At 44.9% G+C, this 18,922-nt stretch overlaps 1 protein-coding gene across 1 annotated transcript in view; it reads right to left on the reverse strand.

Moving 5' to 3' along the window:
- Positions 1-18,922, reverse strand: part of LIFR (LIF receptor subunit alpha) — a 77,954-nt gene that overhangs the window by 48,286 nt on the left and 10,746 nt on the right. Inside the window, exons 2-4 of the mRNA XM_019464216.2 lie at positions 5,409-5,569; positions 3,627-3,741; positions 1,068-1,207 (exon numbers count right to left, since the gene is read on the reverse strand). Coding sequence (XP_019319761.1) covers positions 1,068-1,207; positions 3,627-3,741; positions 5,409-5,550 — 397 coding nt within the window. The 5' untranslated portion in view covers positions 5,551-5,569. The remainder of the gene's footprint in view (positions 1-1,067; positions 1,208-3,626; positions 3,742-5,408; positions 5,570-18,922) is intronic.

The raw sequence follows: 18,922 nt of genomic DNA on the forward strand, positions 1-18,922 counted from the left end.
AAGGTAATAATATGAACCTCACTGTTTATATGTATATGCACAGAAAATATATTTAAGTGTTAACAGTATTTCTCTGTGGGTATTGAGATCATGGCTGATCTGTTCAAAACATTCTCACATGGATCTCACATACAGCTACAGAAAGAAAAGAACAAACATGGCTCTTCTCTCTTTAACTTAAAAGGCAGTGAGACAGATGCTAAGTTCCTGGAAAGCACGCTTTGTTATTATCCTTTCAAAATCTGTTCTATCTCAGACACAGACCGCTCCAAACATGCATCTTATCTATAAAATTGAACAAGTCACCAATTTAATTATATTTTTCTCCTTGTTGCAAAGTAAGTCATCCTTATAAGACTCATCATAATGTCATTACAATGCCACGCCCTCACAGTTGTCAGGAGAGAAAGAAACCTGCTTCTCCCACCATTAAGAGTCAAGAGTACTGGGGTTTTTAAGGTCTCAGTGTGTAGCAAAATCTCCATCTCCATCAGTCTGGGCTATGTCACGAGGGTAACATAGGTCGTAGGCATTCAATCAACACACGTGTAGAAGATGCTTGCCACGTGCAAGGCAGTGGGCGAGGTGCCAGGTGTAGAAGGCACACTCCCTGCCCTACTGAGCCTATTTCTTGCAGAAGCAACAAACGCAGTGCCTTATTACATAACACATTATTAATGCAGCTGTGAGAAATGCCACGAAGGAGAAAAACACACTGCCTAAGGGAATGTTAAGAAAGGAATTGGATCTCCTCTGGGAGGGGATAGTCAAAGACCACTTCCTAGAGCATGCGACACCTGAGGAATTCTGAAAGGTATGCAGGAATCAACGAAGCGAAGTGATGCCAAGAAAAGTACCCGCATGTGGAAAGGATCGTCAGCTCTGTGACATTTACTCTGACTCCTTCCTTCCTGATCCGGGCTATGCTCCGGAATCCACAGTATGGTTGCTGGGGAAATGCAACTATTAGTCTAACAAGTGTAATTCAAAAGAAGAGTAAATTTCTGCCAATTACAAAGCACTGTTGCTGCCTTATTTTCAAATCAATTTTCTTTTCAAATACTTACAAACATTTTTTTCATTTAGTGTGAATTTACTTATAGGATTTCCAAAGTCATATAGACGATTTATGGTTATTTCATGATCGCCAGGTAAAAGAGCTGGGATTTTAGCATTTGTTTTCTCTGACTGATAACAAGAATGGGACCTGCAATACAAAAAATCACATTTTAATTAGTGGATAAAACTAACAGTGCAATTTTCATAAAAGCCTGATTAACACAAAATGCACCAGAAAATACTTTCTGTTCTTTCATACAGAAACACGATAGGTTACACTGCGTTTTAAGACTGAGAAAAGAGAGGTTAATGGGAAGTGCATCAACATGGAGGATGAATAACCAGATTGGGCCAGGAAGTCGAGTGATAAGCAGAGATGGTCATTTCAAGAAACTCAGGATTTCAGCATGCCCTTCACACTCCCACCAGCCTTCCCTCTGCAGCCTTCCCTCGAGCCGCACACGCCTGCTCCCCTAACCCCCCACCCCTCTACAGAAGACCATCACAGAGTCTCACGTGCAGATGCTGCTCCACAGATAGAGGACAAGAATGAAACTGGCTGTCTGTGGCCCTTCAAACGCACCCTCGACTTGGCCACTGCTCCTGTTTTGGCTCACGGTTTGGTCTGAACAACACTTTCTCATCCGCTCTGTTTCCAAAGCTCTTCCAGTTCCCCACCCATTATCCCTTGGACAAAAGTCATTCCTCTCCTCTGTGGTTTCATGGCCCTCTGAACCTTTCAAGAGCGCATTTATATTATTTTTACCGTTATTCATGTATATTTCTAACGTCCCATGCAAATCTGAACTCAAGCACAGGGACTCTGCGGTGTCCCCGCGTCCCAGCGTCCCTGCCCGGCACCTCGCGCGGGCCTCTCCACGTCACTCGCTAGGAGGGACCACCACGGAACAGGTCGGCTCACCTGTTCTCAGCCTCACAGCGGGAGGCTTCGTTAGGTGTCAGTAACACAGAACCACCTGAATTCGCTAAATCGTGCTATTCCATAAGTTCCATTATGCCACTGAGCCCCTATCCTTTCAGGCTGGAATGTCCTTCTGTCCTTTTGCTGCTGAGAAGACCAGGAATTCGTACTCCGCAATCACCCCTCCAACAGCCTCTCCGGCACCCCACGCTCCTCAGTCAATGCTCCGTCGGCCCTTCACATAGAATTTCCGCATTTCCGGCAGCACCTGACCCACAGCACTGCTACGACTTGTCTCCTGTGAACAGAGAGCCAGAACAACTCCCTCTCCCTGTGGCCTGAGGTGAGCCAGTCATGTTATTTACCAGGTTTGTCAGGTTCTCCCAGACCTGCTGGACTCACAGCAGGACTGCACTTCCCACTCCTCTGAGGCAAGGCGTAGCGATGCGACTTTATTTGTGGAGAAATGGGAGTGAAAGTCACATCTGTCACTTCAGGAAGGAAGCCGTGAAAGCCAGCACTTTATGCACTGGAGGGTGAGGGAGCCCTAGGCCGGGGGCCCTGCGGAGAGACTCGGGGTAGAGATGCCAGCTGGCCCCAGAGGGCCACAGGCCGAAAGCAGGTAATAAGCCTTTATTTTCACAGCAAATAAGATGTTAGAGCTGTTTCTGCAACACAACCAAGCTCCTCCTGGTCGACAAATTCCCACAAAGCTTAGACTAATGCTCAATAAATGTACACCAAACGGGGAAAACCTGAGTAGTACTTAAATGCAGACTTATGTCAATTCGCATTAGGACCGTCCATCAGCCAACTGGCCTCAGAGCCGTCGTGCTGAACAACTCTGGTGTTGCTGAACCACTTTGCCTGGGCCCGTGGAGTCAGGGACAGCGAAGAGAATGTTCTGGTTTGCAGAGAGCCCAAAGGCCTCACCTCCAGGCTTCGGAGCTTGTGGCCTTCTCCAAGATCGCCCGAGAGGGGGAAGGTGGTGGGACCTGCGACTGGCCTGCTGACGTCCACTCTCCCTGTCCCTACATTAACCCCAGGTTTATCCAGGCACACTACCCCGCCTCTCATGCAAAGAGGCTTCCTCATTTGACTGACTTCTGCCAAAAAGATGCAAGCAGGTGCAAGACGTGTTGTGTGGGACTTCTTACACCCTTCTTTTCCTCACTGCTTTCTGGAAAGGCAGACATGACGGCCACTCCTCAAGCATCCTGGGACCATGAGGCCCTCTGCCAAAGGTGGCACGGCAGCATGATAAAGAGGAACCTGGGTCTCTCATCAACAACCATGTCAGCCTTGAACTGCCTACTCCAGACCTGACCTTTCCCGTTTGGCAGAGTCAAAACCTCAACCTAACTGATCTAGACAGATGGTGTGGGACAGACCAGTTAAACTTCTCTACAGATCAGAATCCACAACATATTCAAGGTGTGTTCCATACTTAATATTCATATAACAAAAGAATCAAAGTTTTAACCAGGAGAAGGGTTTTTTTCCACTTTGATTGACGTTAAGATTCAGATTTTTTAGGAAACAGCTAAGATTTAAAATTTCATTAAAAAATTTCTGGAACAAAATCTCTATGTTCTACAATTGAAGACCTTTAGGTTATAGCTAGTAATCAAAGTATCTCTATTACCTGCTTTCAATGCAAACTTCATAAATAGTACCATGGCCTGCTCCAGAGGGTGCTTTCCAAGAACAGTCCCACACTTGCAAATTGTTAGTTATACACTTCAAATCACGAGGAGCCCCTGGAGAAGGAGAGAAACACACACACACACACACACACACACACACACACACACACACACACACACAACATGCTTAATAATTTAACTGCACTGTAAAAAGGTCAACACATCAAATCATCTTTAGTCATGAGTATGAGCACATGTGTCTGCACAGGAGCCAGGTTCTTTCTGCAGGACTGACTGCAGAGTCACAGGAGGGACTGGTTTTAGATTTCTCTTTGTAGCTGTGGATTAAAAAATGAGAGGAAACCGATGGACGTGGGCCAACCACTAGACCACTTAGGGACTGGGCCTCCATCAAAGTCCCACCTCCAGCCACTAAGATAAATGCAGGGAGGGACGGTAGAGTCACGGATGAGACCCAGAGAGGGCCTAGAAGATTTTTTAAATAGCCCCACTGGCCCCACTCCTTCCGCCAAAACAAATAACTACAAGTAAAAATTACGTGTTCCCCATGCCCACAAACACAGCTTCTGAGCACTTGCAGCCATTGCTGTCTCTTTGCCTGTTACCAGGCTGCTACCTGCATGGAAACCCCATAACCAATCTTTAGATTTTTATGAAGCATATGACATTTACACAGTAATGAACTGACACGAGTCTGAAAAATATGTCTTTTGTGTAGGCCTAAACAACTGGAAAGTAACAAATGAGTCAGAAGATTATAATCCTAATAGTGCTTATTCATACCTATAAAATAATATTAGGTCATGGAATACAGAAGCACTATACAATGAAAAATCATCATGCTGAAAAGAAAATGAAAAAAAAGGAGGGTACGAGAGGGAGGACAAAAGGCAAAAAAGGAAGGAAGAGAGGGAAGGAGGGAGTGAATAAAGCAATTATAGTGTAAAAAAGGTTATTCCCTCTCAGACTCTATATAAATGTCTCTGAAAAAGATTTTTTTTAGTTTTTACACACAATTGGCATGGCATTTAGGAAAGCAATAAATTATAAAACTATTTATATGACAGAAAACAAAAACGTTAGAAATACATTAGAAATTATCAGTAATCATAATAAAATTACTCAACGGTGATCCTGGGGGAAAAGTGATGTTTAATTATGGAAATAATATTAAAAATAAGTTCAGGGGCAAAAGGATAATGTTCTTCATAAAAATAAATGAGGTAGTAAATCTACACAAACATTTTCAATATATTTAAAAAAGATGAACACAGCATTTTATTAAAGAAAGATATTTAGATTTCATTTATGTGACACTCAGAAAAGCAAAATTATAGACAGAACATAGGTCAGTGTTGGCTGGAGGTGGGGAGAGAGGGGCTAAATACAGAGGAGCATGGAGAATTTTCTAGAATGAGGAATGTCCTACTTCTTGATTGTGCCAGTGTTTACATGACTGTGTACATTTGTCAAAACTCACACAATTTTATCCTAAAAGGGTGAATTTTATTTTATGTAAATAATATCTTAATTTTTTTTAATGGGGCAAGAATATTTACATCTACCTTTATGGGCCTTTATAAAAGAGAACAAAAAGTACACAGAAAAAAAAAAAAAGATTGCAAAGAAATGGATTTTAACCACAGAAAACCTGAGGGGTTCAATAAAGACACAGGATCACCTCATAATCAAAACAGTAATGGCAAAAAATAGCAATGGCATTGCAATCAGTTTATTCTCCAAGACTCAGATGTACTTACCCCTTTTCTGGCTATTTACTTGATTCATGAAATACAGAAGAATAAATGTTAGTAAGAGCCACTGGAAACTTGAAGTCATCCTCATCCTTTTACCATCCACCATCCGGGATGGTCTTCTCAAACGTAAGGAAATGTTCATCATCCGTGCAAAGCAGTCAATCCTAGGCGAGGAGAAGAGTTTCAAACGGTGCTCAAAGTGCTCCAAAGACCCCTCGTACTGTGCCCACCGGCACAGAAAACAGAGCCGCGCGAATACTGAAACATACTCTACATGAACAACTTTGTGCACACGAGACTCAAGCTGCCCGGGCTTCAGGAGATGTGAACATTCAGACACAGCGGTTGCTTCCGGGATCCGTCACAGGCTCAACTTTCAATGACAGCCGCTCGGGGCGCCTGGGTGGCTCAGTCTGGTAAGCATTCAACTTCAACTCAGGTCATGACCTCACGGTTCTTGGGTTCAAGCCCCGCATGGGCTCGGAGCCTGGAGCCTGTTTCAGATTCTGTGTCTCCCTCTCTCTCTGTGTCCCTCCCCCACTGTGCACGCTCACGTGCGCTTGCCCACTTTCTCTCTCTCTCAAAAATAAACAGTAAAAAAAATTAAACAAACAAATGATGGGCTTCAAGTTCAAGATTATAACCAAGCACATATTTATAACTCTCCACTCCAATACTATTCAGTATAGAAAAGCAGAACATGAAATTGAAGTTTTGACAATTTTAAACGATGTACGGAATGACATTTTAAATTTTAATTAACATAGTCATTTGTGACAAGTCATTATTTCTTTTTCGTTTATACCGTGATATGTTTATGTTTCATATAAACTTAAATAGTTTAAAGAAAGAATTAGGATAAATAGTAGTATAGCAGGTTTGCAGATGTGACCAAAGTATTGACAACACAGAAATGATGAAAGCGTACCAAACACCGCAACGGGAGGAAAGGGGCTGCTGGTAAACAAGAAGATGGGCAGAGATTGAACCTGGTGTGCCATGGGGAGTGGCTGCAATGCAGGCAGGCGCTGTTCAGCCTGAGAGCTCCCAGAGACACTTGTCAGCAGCAAATGCCTAGAGACAGGGTACCAAGCACTGGGTCCCCATCCAGGCACTGGAGATACACACTGAGCCATACTAAGTCCTGGCCCTCGAGGAGCCTGGACTCTAGTTGGGAGATACACATATACAAACAAGTAAGAAATTTCAGATCTTGAAAGGTGCTTTAAAAACTAGAAGTCTGAGGCGCCTGGGTGGCTCAGGCAGTTAAGCTTCCGACTCTTGATTCTTGGCTCAGGTCATGATCTCACAGTTCGTGAGTTCGAGCCCCTCGTCAGGCTCGGCACTGACAGCGTGGAGCCTGCTTGGAATTCTCTCCCCCGCCCCTGCCCCTCCATGGCTCTCTCTCTCTCTCTCTAAATAAATAAACTTAAAAAAACCCAAAAAACTAGAATAAGTCAATGTGTGTGAGAGTGTGTGAGTAAGTGAAGATGTTAGCTAAGCTGAGGCCTGACTATAACTAGAAGATGGCCATGATAAGAGCAGGGGAAAGAAAGGCAACAGCAGATACAAAGCCCTAAGAAAGGACAAGCTTACTAGGTTCAAACATCAGGAGGAGGGGCCGGGGCTGGGGCCAAGAGGAGGTGGGCTGGTCAGGCCACAGAGGGCCTCTGGGCCATGGAAAGGATATGGAGTTCCGAGAAAAGAATCCACTGCTGTGTTTTAATCAGGGGAGATCCATGATCTGACGTGCACTTTGGGGAGATTTCTCTAGCTGCTACTTGGAGGGTGGGCTCCAGGGGAGGAGAGAAGAGGCAGGGAAACCATAGTGCAGGTGGCATCACCACCAGTGGTGAAGGCTAGGATTCTAAGAGCAGACGTGGAAGAGGCAGTCACATGCAGGCTCTGTTCTAGAGATGGAAGGTCTTCCCAATGCACTGCAGGCAGGACAGTGTGGTGAAAAAAACACAGATTGGGGCTGAAGCCCAGCCGTGCTACTCATTGTGTGGCCTGAACCTCTCTGTGCCTCAATTTCTTCATCTGTAAAGTGGGGGTGATAACAATATTTTCCTCTTAAGTTTTTTGTAAAGATTAAAGGAGTAAATAAACGTAAAGCACTTAGCAGAGTACCACACATGTGGTAAGTGGTATTGAGCGTACTCAGTGTGTTGTGTGAGATAGAGGGAAAAGACAGGAAGCAAAGATGGCTATCAGATTTGGTGGGAACACAACAATGGAAGGATGGTGGTGCCATTTAAATCCTCTCTGGGTCCATAAAGAGGGAGGCAGCGATTTACGGGGCTGTTTACAGACAGTCTGTTTATAACAGAGATTTGTTTAAAGACCTCAACTTTGATGTGCTCCTACTCCCCAAAGACACATTCCCTGCAGAATGTAAAAGAACTGTCCAGGAAATCAGAGCAGCTACCAAAGACACAGATATCCAAGAGGAAAGGCTTCCGCATCTGACACACAGGGGTTCCTCAGAGGAATGACGTTCCCATTCGCTGCTGCTGGGATGAAGCCCACCACACACGAGTCCTTCCAAGGCACTGAAAACTCCTTGTCAGACCTAATAGTGCCTCGTTTTTATACTGGAACAGACAACCAAGGGTCATAAAACATACAAGCAGAGCCCAAAACAATGAAAAGAAATTCCAAATAAACAGGGTCACCAGGGCAAAAATAAAAATTACTCCTAGAGAAAAGGGATAACGTAGAAAAGAGGAAAACTAAAACACAAAGAGAAAACCCACCTCTAAATCGTATTCTCAGAATGAACAGGACTCGGCCATAAAAACAAGAAGAGATGCAATGAAAAAGGAATAATCAGGAATAAAAATAGCTCTTATAAGTTAAATGTATTGGCTGATACTAAAAGTTTTTTAAAAACGGATACAACATTGAGAGCAATCTTTCAGGAAAAAACCCAAGACAAGAACAGAACAGGTGAGAAGAGATGTTAAGAGCAGGGACTTGAGAGAGGAAAAAGGATCCAACATCTAACTAACTGGAGCCCAAAAAGAGGATTCAGAAAACACTTTTCTTAGCAAACGCAGATGGCAAGACTTCTTCTCAGCTACTGCTGAATACCGTCAAAAACTCAGAACAGCAATCTCGAGGAGCTTAAATAATTATAACCAAAACACAACAAGAGGCACGGGCACACATTTCAAAGGTGTTCAGCCATTTTCTGGCTGAATAACTTCCTAGTCACTTCTGGTGTCAACTCGCTCACATATTAGAATGAAAATGTATTCATGGAATGTCTAAAATGCCAGTTGCTAAAGTTACAGAATTATTACATAGCCTATGCAGGAATAACTGAATCAAGGAGCCCCGGAAGCGACCAAACCGTAACTAAAATAATCACACACCGCATTCACTGACTGGCTAAACATTAGCTTGAGGTGAAACAGTCCCTCACTACAAGTTTACAGTTGTTCTAGAAAGGAGACATGTGTCCTGTGAAGTGGCAAGAGGGGTATGTAGGCAGGCGAGCTCTGGACCAGACCCTGCGGATGCAGACTCTCCTCCTGGCTCCAAGGCTAATCAGCAGCATGACTGAGGCAAATCACTTGATCCCTCCTGCCCTCAGCCTCTGGGACTGCAGCACAGAAGCCGCCTCTACTCGGGGCTCAAGTGAGAAACTTCCCAAAGTCAAGGTGTGATATTCCACTCCTGTTGGCAGGCAACAAGCAAGCAGATACACCAGCACAAGGTCAGCGCCGACAGCAGGCAGCGATCAAGGACACCACTGACGAGGTCAGCCAGCATCAGGCTGGGGTGCTGGGTGTGCTCAGGAACAGGACAATCAACGGCAATGCCACCAACACCTGCTTAAGTGAACACACGCAGGATGATAAAGAAAACTTTCTTCTGTCCTTAACACTTATGTAGCAAATTCGAAGGAAGTCACTTGCACCATATGATACGGTGCTTGTGATAGATCTGACTTCACTACTAAGCAGAGTTTCAAAGGGACTCACTTGAGACCACAATACACGAACAGAGCCTTCTAATGAACTTTAATGGAAAAAGGACACGTGAAACTGGTCTTTGCTCCCTTCTGATAGAAACATTGCCAGAAATTTACTTTTTTCCCCACCGGATGCCTTATTCCTAGAGGAGAACATGTTTTTAGAGAGCTTTAGGAGCGGATTTTCAAAATGAGGCTCACTGTGGCTTGCTGCGGCAGCCCAGTGCAGCAGCACATTCCTGGAGGACAAAAGAAGTGACAGGCCACAGGGGCAGGCACAAACCGGAGCTCCCCGCCCAGCCTAGAGGTGGCAGCAGCGGGCCTCATGCTGCCAGATTTTATTTTTCAAGCCAAGGGGTGTATACGAAAAGCTCAACTTTGTAAAATGTAAGGAACTAACTTGTATTTTTTAGACATTCTAAAGGCCAAACAAAATATGCCTTCAGAAGGTACCCCACCGGTGGGCCACCAGTCTGTCTCTTATGCAATACAATTATGTTAAAGGATTAAAAAACGTCAACAAATCTTCTTTTTAAGAAAACAGATCAAGCAGAATCAATTTATAAAATTGCTGGAATCGAAAGGAAAAAATCTATTTTTCGCTGGTTTAGTTTCTTTACGCTGCGTCCTGACTTCGCGTAGGCTGCAGAGAAGCGCAGGCCAGCCGGCATGCAGTGCTTTCCACCCCTCCTGGGGAAATGGAACCTCCACGTATGCACTCGGTTTGCTTCCTCCTCAGCTTTGAGAATCCTGGTTCCAATCTACATGAGGTTTTGGTCCTTTCTGCTGAGGACAATTAGAAAAGAGGGTTGAAAAGAGGGAAGTCAAGCTAAAGGCAGAGAAGGACCAGAAACTGCGGTCCAGACAGATTTTGCTTGATCTGATTTTTCTTCTGGCGGGGTGGAGGGAGGAGGGGCAGGGGGGTGAGGAGGGAAGGGGAAATGTGGCAGAGAGCTAGTGTATCCTGCCGGCAGGACTCTCCCTACAGTGCCCGGGTGGCACTACAGCCAGCGGGAAGGGGCTTGAGAAACACCTGTTCAGTCAGGGAGACATGACTGAAGATGACCCAGAGCATCCTTCATCCCGAGAATGTAGCTTTTTGTCATCACCATGAGATACCTCCTGTCACCGATTCAGAAAAGGAACTGCACACTGGAGGAGAAAAGCCACTTAACTACAAGGCAAGATCACCAAACCTACAGGAGAGATGCTGGAATGTTTACCCCCAAGCAAGGGAGACTGAGTGGAAAGTAAACAGTATCCATACTGCTGATTCATACTCTTTTAGTGTCCCTTCTTTATTCTTTTCTATTAGAGGCCAAAAAAAATAAATAAATAAAAAATAAACGTTGAAACACTGTGACCAGCAACTAGTTTCCTAACTGCATTCCCCGCCTCCACCTCCCCTACACACGAGATCTTCAGCTCCAGGGCACTGCCTTTGAAGAAGGCTTGGCAGGAACATAAACTTCTTTGCAGTGAGGGAGACCCCACTGTGCTGTTAAATCAAGTGTGGGGGTTTGAGTTGAGGGAGACATACCTATGAAAAACACAAACCTGGCTGGTTTGGAAAGGCAGACGGAGACTAGACTGTGTAGGAAAACAGTAAAGGTTTTTCAGGAAGAGAGAAGCTTGAAGGAAGTGGTGTTTTGGGAAGATTAATTAAGAGAGAACTGCAATAACAAAGACAAAGAATTGTTGATATATATATACTCACTGCAAAAAAGTCTAGTTCTCAAAGAGCCGGGCAAGTATTCAGCACAGTGAATTTACAGTTACAACAAAGTACATCACTGAGAATAACCGTGTAAAAGAAAATTTCAAAAGCTTCCAGGGAGGGGAAGGCCATCCATACAAGGTTTCGGAAATGAGACACTATGGGAACAGTTCTCTAAAACCAGGACGCTGGGACTTGCTGCATGAACCCGACCAGCCCTCCGCCAGCACACGGGGACAGTGACAGCACTATCTTCAGAGCGGGCTGCAGAGGAGACACTGGGTGTGTGGTCCACAGACACAGTGGGGGAGTGGGGGGGAGTATCAGACTTCTTGGCATTGAAAGCTAAAGAGAACATCTCCAGAATCTGTGCAAAAATTATTTTCACACTTGAATTCTATTCTCAAACTACTAATTACGAGAGATGATAAAATCTATTTTATAAAGCTATGCCAGAACTCAAAAGCTACACCTCCACGCACCTATTCTCCAGAGGCTACTAGAGGATGCGATTCACCAAAAAACGAGGGAGGAAACAAAACATGAGAGAAATGATCCATGGAACTGTAGCCCTGTGCCCTCCCCTCTAACAGTTACCATTTCCAAGCTGCCACACCCCTTCACAACTCCCTGTATCTGCAAGTATTTCCCTTGGGCCTGGAATTCCTTTCTGTATGGCTTTCTGTCGCCTCCTCTCTTCCATTCACTTGGGAAACTCCTGGCAGGAGGTAGGAAGAGCCCAGGGCGGCCTCTGAGATCCCTTCTGGGATTCCCCGGCAGGTCAGTGGCTCCTTCTTCTGCTTCCACACTTTAATCACATCTCTAGTTCAGGGCTTGCACAAACAATGAGCCATGGGCCATGTCTGCTTTTGTGAATGAAGTTTTACTAGCTCACGGCCATGCTCATTTGTTACATGCTGCCCGTGGCTGCTTTCACATTATAGTGTTAGGACTGGGCAGTGTCCACAGAGACTGCATGGCCAGCAAAGCCTAAAAGATTTATTTACTACCTGGCCTCCTAGGGAAAGCTTGCTGACCCTGGCTCCCAGGCATCACTTCCCAGTTTTGTAATTCCTCCCACAGACTCCAAGTTCCTTGAGAGGATGCTGCCTCTCTGTTCACCGTAAGCCCTCACTGTCCGGCACGGCACCGACACTCACAAGTTTAAGCTGGCTGATGGCCGACCCAAGGACTGCCCAGCCCAGAACACAGAGTCGGAGCTGCAGTTCCCAATCGACGCACTGAGGCGCCCCAAGGCACAAAAGCAAGCCATCTGGGATATTACAGTGTATTTTAAATTTTCAAAGGAAACAAAGTGACATCACTGTCCAACACTGTCAGAACCTTTAGCTCAAGTTAGGAAGGTAAGTCAGTTTCTGTTTCTTTCTTTTTTTTAGAGAGAGAGAGAGAGAGAGCGCGCACATGCAACACACACACACACACACACACACACACACACACACACACACACACGGGAGGGGCAGAGAGAGAGGGAGACAGAATCCGAAGCAGGCTCCAGGCTCTGAGCTGTCAGCACAGAGCCCGATGCGGGGCTTGAACCCACGAACTGTGAGATCATGACCTGAGCCGAAGTCGGATGCTTCGCTTAACAGACTGCTCCACCCAGGCACCCCAAGGTAGGTCACTTTCAACACTAGGCGATGCTACATTCCTCTCAATGACGTCACTTATCCTGCAAAGACAGGGTCATTGGGTGCTGTGATAAAATACAAGCACCACCCATCCAGATATCAACGTACAAATGGAAACAAGGGTGGCAGTGTCCCGACCTGTTTCCAAGGTTTGAGAAGGTATGCAGTACCCAACAGGTTCACACAAGTGGCTTTTGAAGAATAACATCAAAATATTATCTTTCACACATGTGGCTTTTAAAGAATAACATCAAAATATTATCTTTGTTTTAAAAATTGATACACGTTATTTTTCCAAACCGCTACTAAAGTGTCAGGTCATAAATACTAAGTTGTCTGGAACTAAGTACTTCACAAAAAGAGCTGTTAGGCATTTCTTTGGACCTAGCGGCACCATGAAAACAATGAAGCATCAAGAGCCCTGTGAGCCAAGAAATATTTGGGAATCTGAGAGACATCTCCACAGCCTCCGGATTCCATTATCCTGCTCTAATCTGAATCTGCGTGCAGGAGAATGATAATGAAATGTGACTTGTGCTATAAGAATATGTCTTCGTGGATTCTGCAGGATAGCGTTTCCCCAAAAGTGTTCCTCGGTCTGACTTTTTGTTTTTCAGGATCTTTACGTTCCTCTCCTTCAGTTTTGACGATCTTCACTCCAGTGAGGGCTTCCCTGTTAATTCAAGGGGCTGTTCACTATCAACTTCAGCATGTCAAAACAATTTTGAGGGGCGCCTGCGTGGCTCAGTCAGTTAGGCGTCCGACTTCAGCTCAGGTCACGATCTCGCGGTCCGTGAGTTCGAGCCCCGCGTCGGGCTCTGGGCTAATGGCTCAGAGCCTGGAGCCTGCTTCCTATTCTGTGTCTCCCACTCTCTCTCTGCCCCTCCCCCATTCATGCTCTGTCTCTGTCTCAAAAATAAATAAACGTTCAAAAAAAAAAAAAAAAACAATTTTGAATACACCCCTCTGGTGTCTAAGACTCCTCTGAAGACTCCCCATGGTTCCAGCTGTCAAGTTCCTGGCCAGCCTGGTAGACAAAACCCTTCAGAGCCATCCCCTTCACCCCCCACCCTTCAGCTCCACACATTCCCACAGGCCTCAGGACCCCCCTCCAACCACTGCCTCTTGGGATGCTCCACACCCCCAACTCCTCCTGTGCTTCGGGATCCACTGGACACTCCACGGCGCTGCCGACTGAGGTCTGTACATTCGCCTCTCACCTCCGCTGGGCGGTCAGAGTCGCTGACATGCAACAGCCTTTGATAAATGTTAACAATGTCTATCACACCCGCGAACTTGTTTTTGCCTTCTATCACAAGAGTTAAACGCTCTATTATTATAGTACAGAAACAACCTGAAGAACACTCCTTCTTGGTCCAAAATCAGCCAAGGGATCTTCAACGTGCTGGGGAAAAGCACGATAAAAGCTTACCTTCCAAAAACAATCAGGAACAGCTCGTTCCCCAGTACCTGCTTCCCCACACTCTCGCCAAGATCAAGGATTTTTTTTTTTTTTAATTTTGATCTCTTCCATCTATTAGGCCATAAATGGCATTTCCTGAATATGTAGTCAAAACTACCTTTCACGTGTCTATTGGTAATCCAAGATGCTTTATGAGTAAAATGCTCATTCTGTCTTTTGCCCATTTTTCTAATTAGACACTAATCTTTTTCTCACTGCTTGATAAGAAACAGCCTAACATCACAGCCCAGTATACAGATGGACTGCTACATGCACTGCACATATTTCCAGCTTGTTTTCTTACTTTCTAGTGAGGTTTTGTTGGACTTTCATTAAGTCAGGTTTCCCAATTTTGTCCTTTCTGGTTTCTGACCGTGAACACTTTCTCATGCCGAGTTGTAAAAATGGTCACCCATCTAATCTTCCAGTACATTTAAGGCTTTTAACATCTGAAACTTTGGTCCTTTTGAAATTAATTTCGGTGTACAAGAGGAGTCGGGACGCAGGTTCCCCTGGCCCCCAAAGGTTACGCTGACCCTAACACCACTAATTAAAGAATCCATTCCTTCCCCCGTTGATTAGAGACGCCCATAAGAGAGCATTCCTTCTCAACTTCCTTGCTGGCAAGGGACTCCCTTAGCCCACTGTTCTTTCACCCTGTGCATCTTCACTGAACAGCATCATCTATTCGGTGGCTTTAATCATCGTTCACAACTAATGATGTCCAAATCCGTATTTCTAGGACTGGTCTCTTCCCAGCTACAGACGAACCATCTGTCCACTAGGCAACTTCTTGTTTATCTACACAAATCCACTCAAACGAGGTCCTTCAGGAATGACAAATATTTTGACGCTACATATCCACTTAGAGATTTCACAGATCCCTCAAAAACTCCACAGGTATAAAATTAAACTCAGTTTCCCTTCCCAACCTACTCTCTTGCGTCCCAGGTCTTGTTCGTGGCACCAGTCTCTCCTGGGTCACCCAAGCGAGAGTCATCCTTAACCCCACCTTCTTCCCCACCTCGTCCACCTACTCACGAGTTTTACCTCCTACACGTGGCTCCACCTCTCCCCCCCAACCCTTTCCCCCTCTCTCCAAGGCCACTGCTCTGGCGGGCCCTCAGCAGCATCGCCGTCACGTGTACTTTAATCACAGCTTAATCCATCTCGTGGCCTCTGGCTTCGGCGATGACTCACCTGGCTTCCATCAGCTTCTCCATCTCTAGCCCTCACTGTCCCTTCAAGCTTCAGGCCAACAGTCAGGAGGCGGCCCAACCAACTGCTCGGGCTGTACGTCCAAACTCAAACTCAAACTTCGGCCCCACAAGCTGATCCTCCTTCTCAACTCCCTGTCCTTGGGCGTCCTTGCCTCCTGGATCTCTCGCAGGCCATCACGCCCAGACGCTGGCATCACTTAATGTTCCCAGTGCACTCTGCACAAGTTCCACCTCGGGCATTTATTGTATCATACCAGGTATTAACGGAGGTTACGCTTTCCCTTCCTCCAACCCTCTCTTCCCATTAATGATGAGCTCCCTAAGGAACAGAGATTTATCTTTATAACACTCCTGCATCTGAAAGGGGTTTAAATGCACAATATATTCAAGATCTATTCAGTGAATTGAACGAATCCACCCAAATGGCATTTTTGGTGAGGAACTGAAAATATTTTCATGACACTCAATTATTTCTTTACATTCTGAAGAGGAAGCTGTATGGTATGCTTTTGAATGCGCCTGTCTGCGACAGAAAAAAATTATGAATAAAAAGATAAAATTGGCTCAAATTGTTGGCTTCAAAAAAAAAAAAATACATGGAGTAAAGCCATCCTAAAAGCCCTTTCTAAATTCTAAGAGGAAAAAAATGATTATGTAATAGTTTTGTATGGTTGCAATGCTGGTTTCAGCTAAGTCTACTATGATAATATAGAATGTACAAATGTTATTTTCAGGTATCATGCATTATTAATACATTATTTATCACAAGCAAGCATTGCTTTAAGTTCTTTAAATGCAGTATCATATTTAATCCCCGTAAGCACCCTATGAGGTCAGTATCATTATTCTCCCCTTCTTTATAACAAGGAAAATGATGCACAGACAGGTTTTGACACTTGCCTGAGGTCACCCATGTTGTCAGGAACAGAACGTGGATTTGAATCCAGGCCTGATTCCCCCATCTCTAGACAATTACCCATAAATGAAAAATGTGCAGTGGAAAACTCACTGAACCAGGGCAACAAGTCCTGGGCTCCAGGCCCTATTCCGCCACTGACCAGGTGGCAGGTATGTGACCTCAGACAAATTCCCTGACGTCTCTAGAATCAGACAACTACCGCCCAGGCCTACCTCCCTCTACTTTCCGTGTCCTAAGAAACGCACAGTTGTTTCATTCCTGGGGCACGCTGCTTGTCACCGGGAACCAACGGAGCTAGAATGCATGAAGAGTGCTGGCCTCCTCCACCCTGCCCAGCTGCCCAGCTGCGTGCTGTTCCTGGGGAAATTCCACCTGCTTTACCAGGCACTTCCGGCTGTCACCTCAAGACAGAGGTCAGACAACCTGTGTTCAGGAACAAAACTGCAGACTGCTACCACCTTGTTGTTCTCCCAAGTATACTCAGAACTGGTTAGCTCCTAACCCAGCAGATGCAAGCTCAAACCTACTCCGAGGACCAGCCGGACGAGGCGAGTGGAGCCGGCTGCAGGGAACAAGTGCGGAGCGGACAGCGGTGGCGGGCAGCCTGGAGCTCGTGCTGGACTCCCACATAACCGCCACGTGGGAACACGGGGCCCCTGAAGTCACAGACCTTTTTGACCCTTTTTGAAAAAAGGGACAGGAAGGCAGGTTTGGTTTGGTTTTGTAACGTGAAATCTCCTTATTTTTAACGATGGCAACTAATTCTTTACAAAACACTATGCGGGCCAAAGAAAACATATCTGAAGGCCAAGTACAGTTCTTAGGGCACCAGTTAACAACCTGTTTTCAAAATGTATTGGCATTAAAAAATTCTTGACTTGTTGTTGAAATGATCTTAAAATATAAACGGTCTGAAGATTTATATTTCAGTGCACAGATATTGACCAAAAGGGGCCTGAATGTTTCTTAACGTTGTTTGGGGTTGGAATCTCAAAGCTCTCCTCTCCAAAAGAATTCACTGGGTCCTTTTCTTTCCTTTATGGTATTCTTTAATTACAGATCTCAAAATATGAAGCATTATTTTAGAATACGAATGCTTCTCAAAAGAAAAAAAGGAAAAGAAAAAGAATTAAAACAAAACCTTTAGCTTCAGACCACAGTCTACTACATCTTGTACAGATGTGGGGGCAGAGCACTGCACCTTACATTCACTTGAAACTTCTGAACAGAGTGGAACAGAGAATGAAAAATACAACAGAAATAACTGGTTTCTGGCAAAACCGTTTTTGGAAAGGGATGTTCTGTGAGACGTTCCGTCAAGAAAGTAGGTTCTACAGACCAGAGACATGGAAGCTTTACAATGATCCTGGGTCAGACTGCAGGACATGTCAGGAAAGGGACCCTAGGCCAGTGTACTCAGCCCCCACCCCTCACCCCCTTACCTGATGAGGCTACTGAACCGGGAAAGCAAGCGTCAGAAACAGAACATATTTACTGAAAGGTATTTATGAACGAGATGAAGAGACACAGGTTGTACGCAAAAGAGTGAAGGGGGTTCTTTCACCATGTTCCCCAGCCTTACTCAAGGGGGGCCTCTTAGTGGATGACGTCACCCTGGACAAAGTTCACTGACAGGTGTGACACACTATTTCTCTTGACATTTTCATTAACGAACTAGATGACGACACAGGAATCACATTCGTCAAATCTGTGGATGAAAAAAATGGGCAAAACAGCAAATATACTGCATGTAATAATGAGGATTCTAATAAACTAATCCAACAAACTAATCCAATAAGATAAATTCAGCATTGATAATTTCAGGTACAAAATGACACTGATGCTGACAATGACAACACATGTGGAAAATGAACACACACAGGTTGGAAGAGACCTAATTTAGCAGCCACATGTGGGAAAAACACCAAAGACTGATCAGTGAAATGGGCCAACAATGCAACGTAACTGCCAAAATAGTAACAATAAGGATAACTCTTTTGCCTCCTCATTTACCACAATGCATAAAATCCTCTCCTCCAGTGGCATTAAAACTGGAGGATTCACTTTTAGTCTGAAAAATTAACAGGTAGGTAATCAAATATCAAGGTATCATTAATATGAAACAGAGACTATTATTGTCTTTATTATTGCTCAAACTATGAGAAGTTCTTGCTTCAAGGGCACCTGGGTGGCTCAGTCGGTTGAGCATTCGACTTGGGCTCAGGTCACGATCTTACGGTACATGAGTTCTAGTTCCCCATCGGGCTCTCTGCTGTCAGCGCAGAGCCCGCTTCGGATCCTCTGTCCCCCACCCTCCTCTCTCTGCCCCTCCCCAGCTCGTGGTCTCTCTCTCTCTCTCAAAAAAAAAAAATTAAAACATAAAAAAATTATTAAAGAATAAAAAAGAAGTTCTTGCTTCAATATAAATCTCACACCACACTTTCTTATCCCATCTCGCCACAGGTGTACCTACTCCCTGTTTTATTCTCAGCTTTACTGAGGTAGAACTGACAAAACTGTATACTTTTCAAGTGTACAACTTGATGTGTTGATATGCATGTACCCCGT

This window comes from Panthera pardus, unplaced genomic scaffold (assembly GCF_024362965.1).
Source record: "Panthera pardus isolate Hobbes unplaced genomic scaffold, ASM2436296v1 HiC_scaffold_2, whole genome shotgun sequence".
Classification (NCBI taxonomy): domain Eukaryota; kingdom Metazoa; phylum Chordata; class Mammalia; order Carnivora; family Felidae; genus Panthera; species Panthera pardus.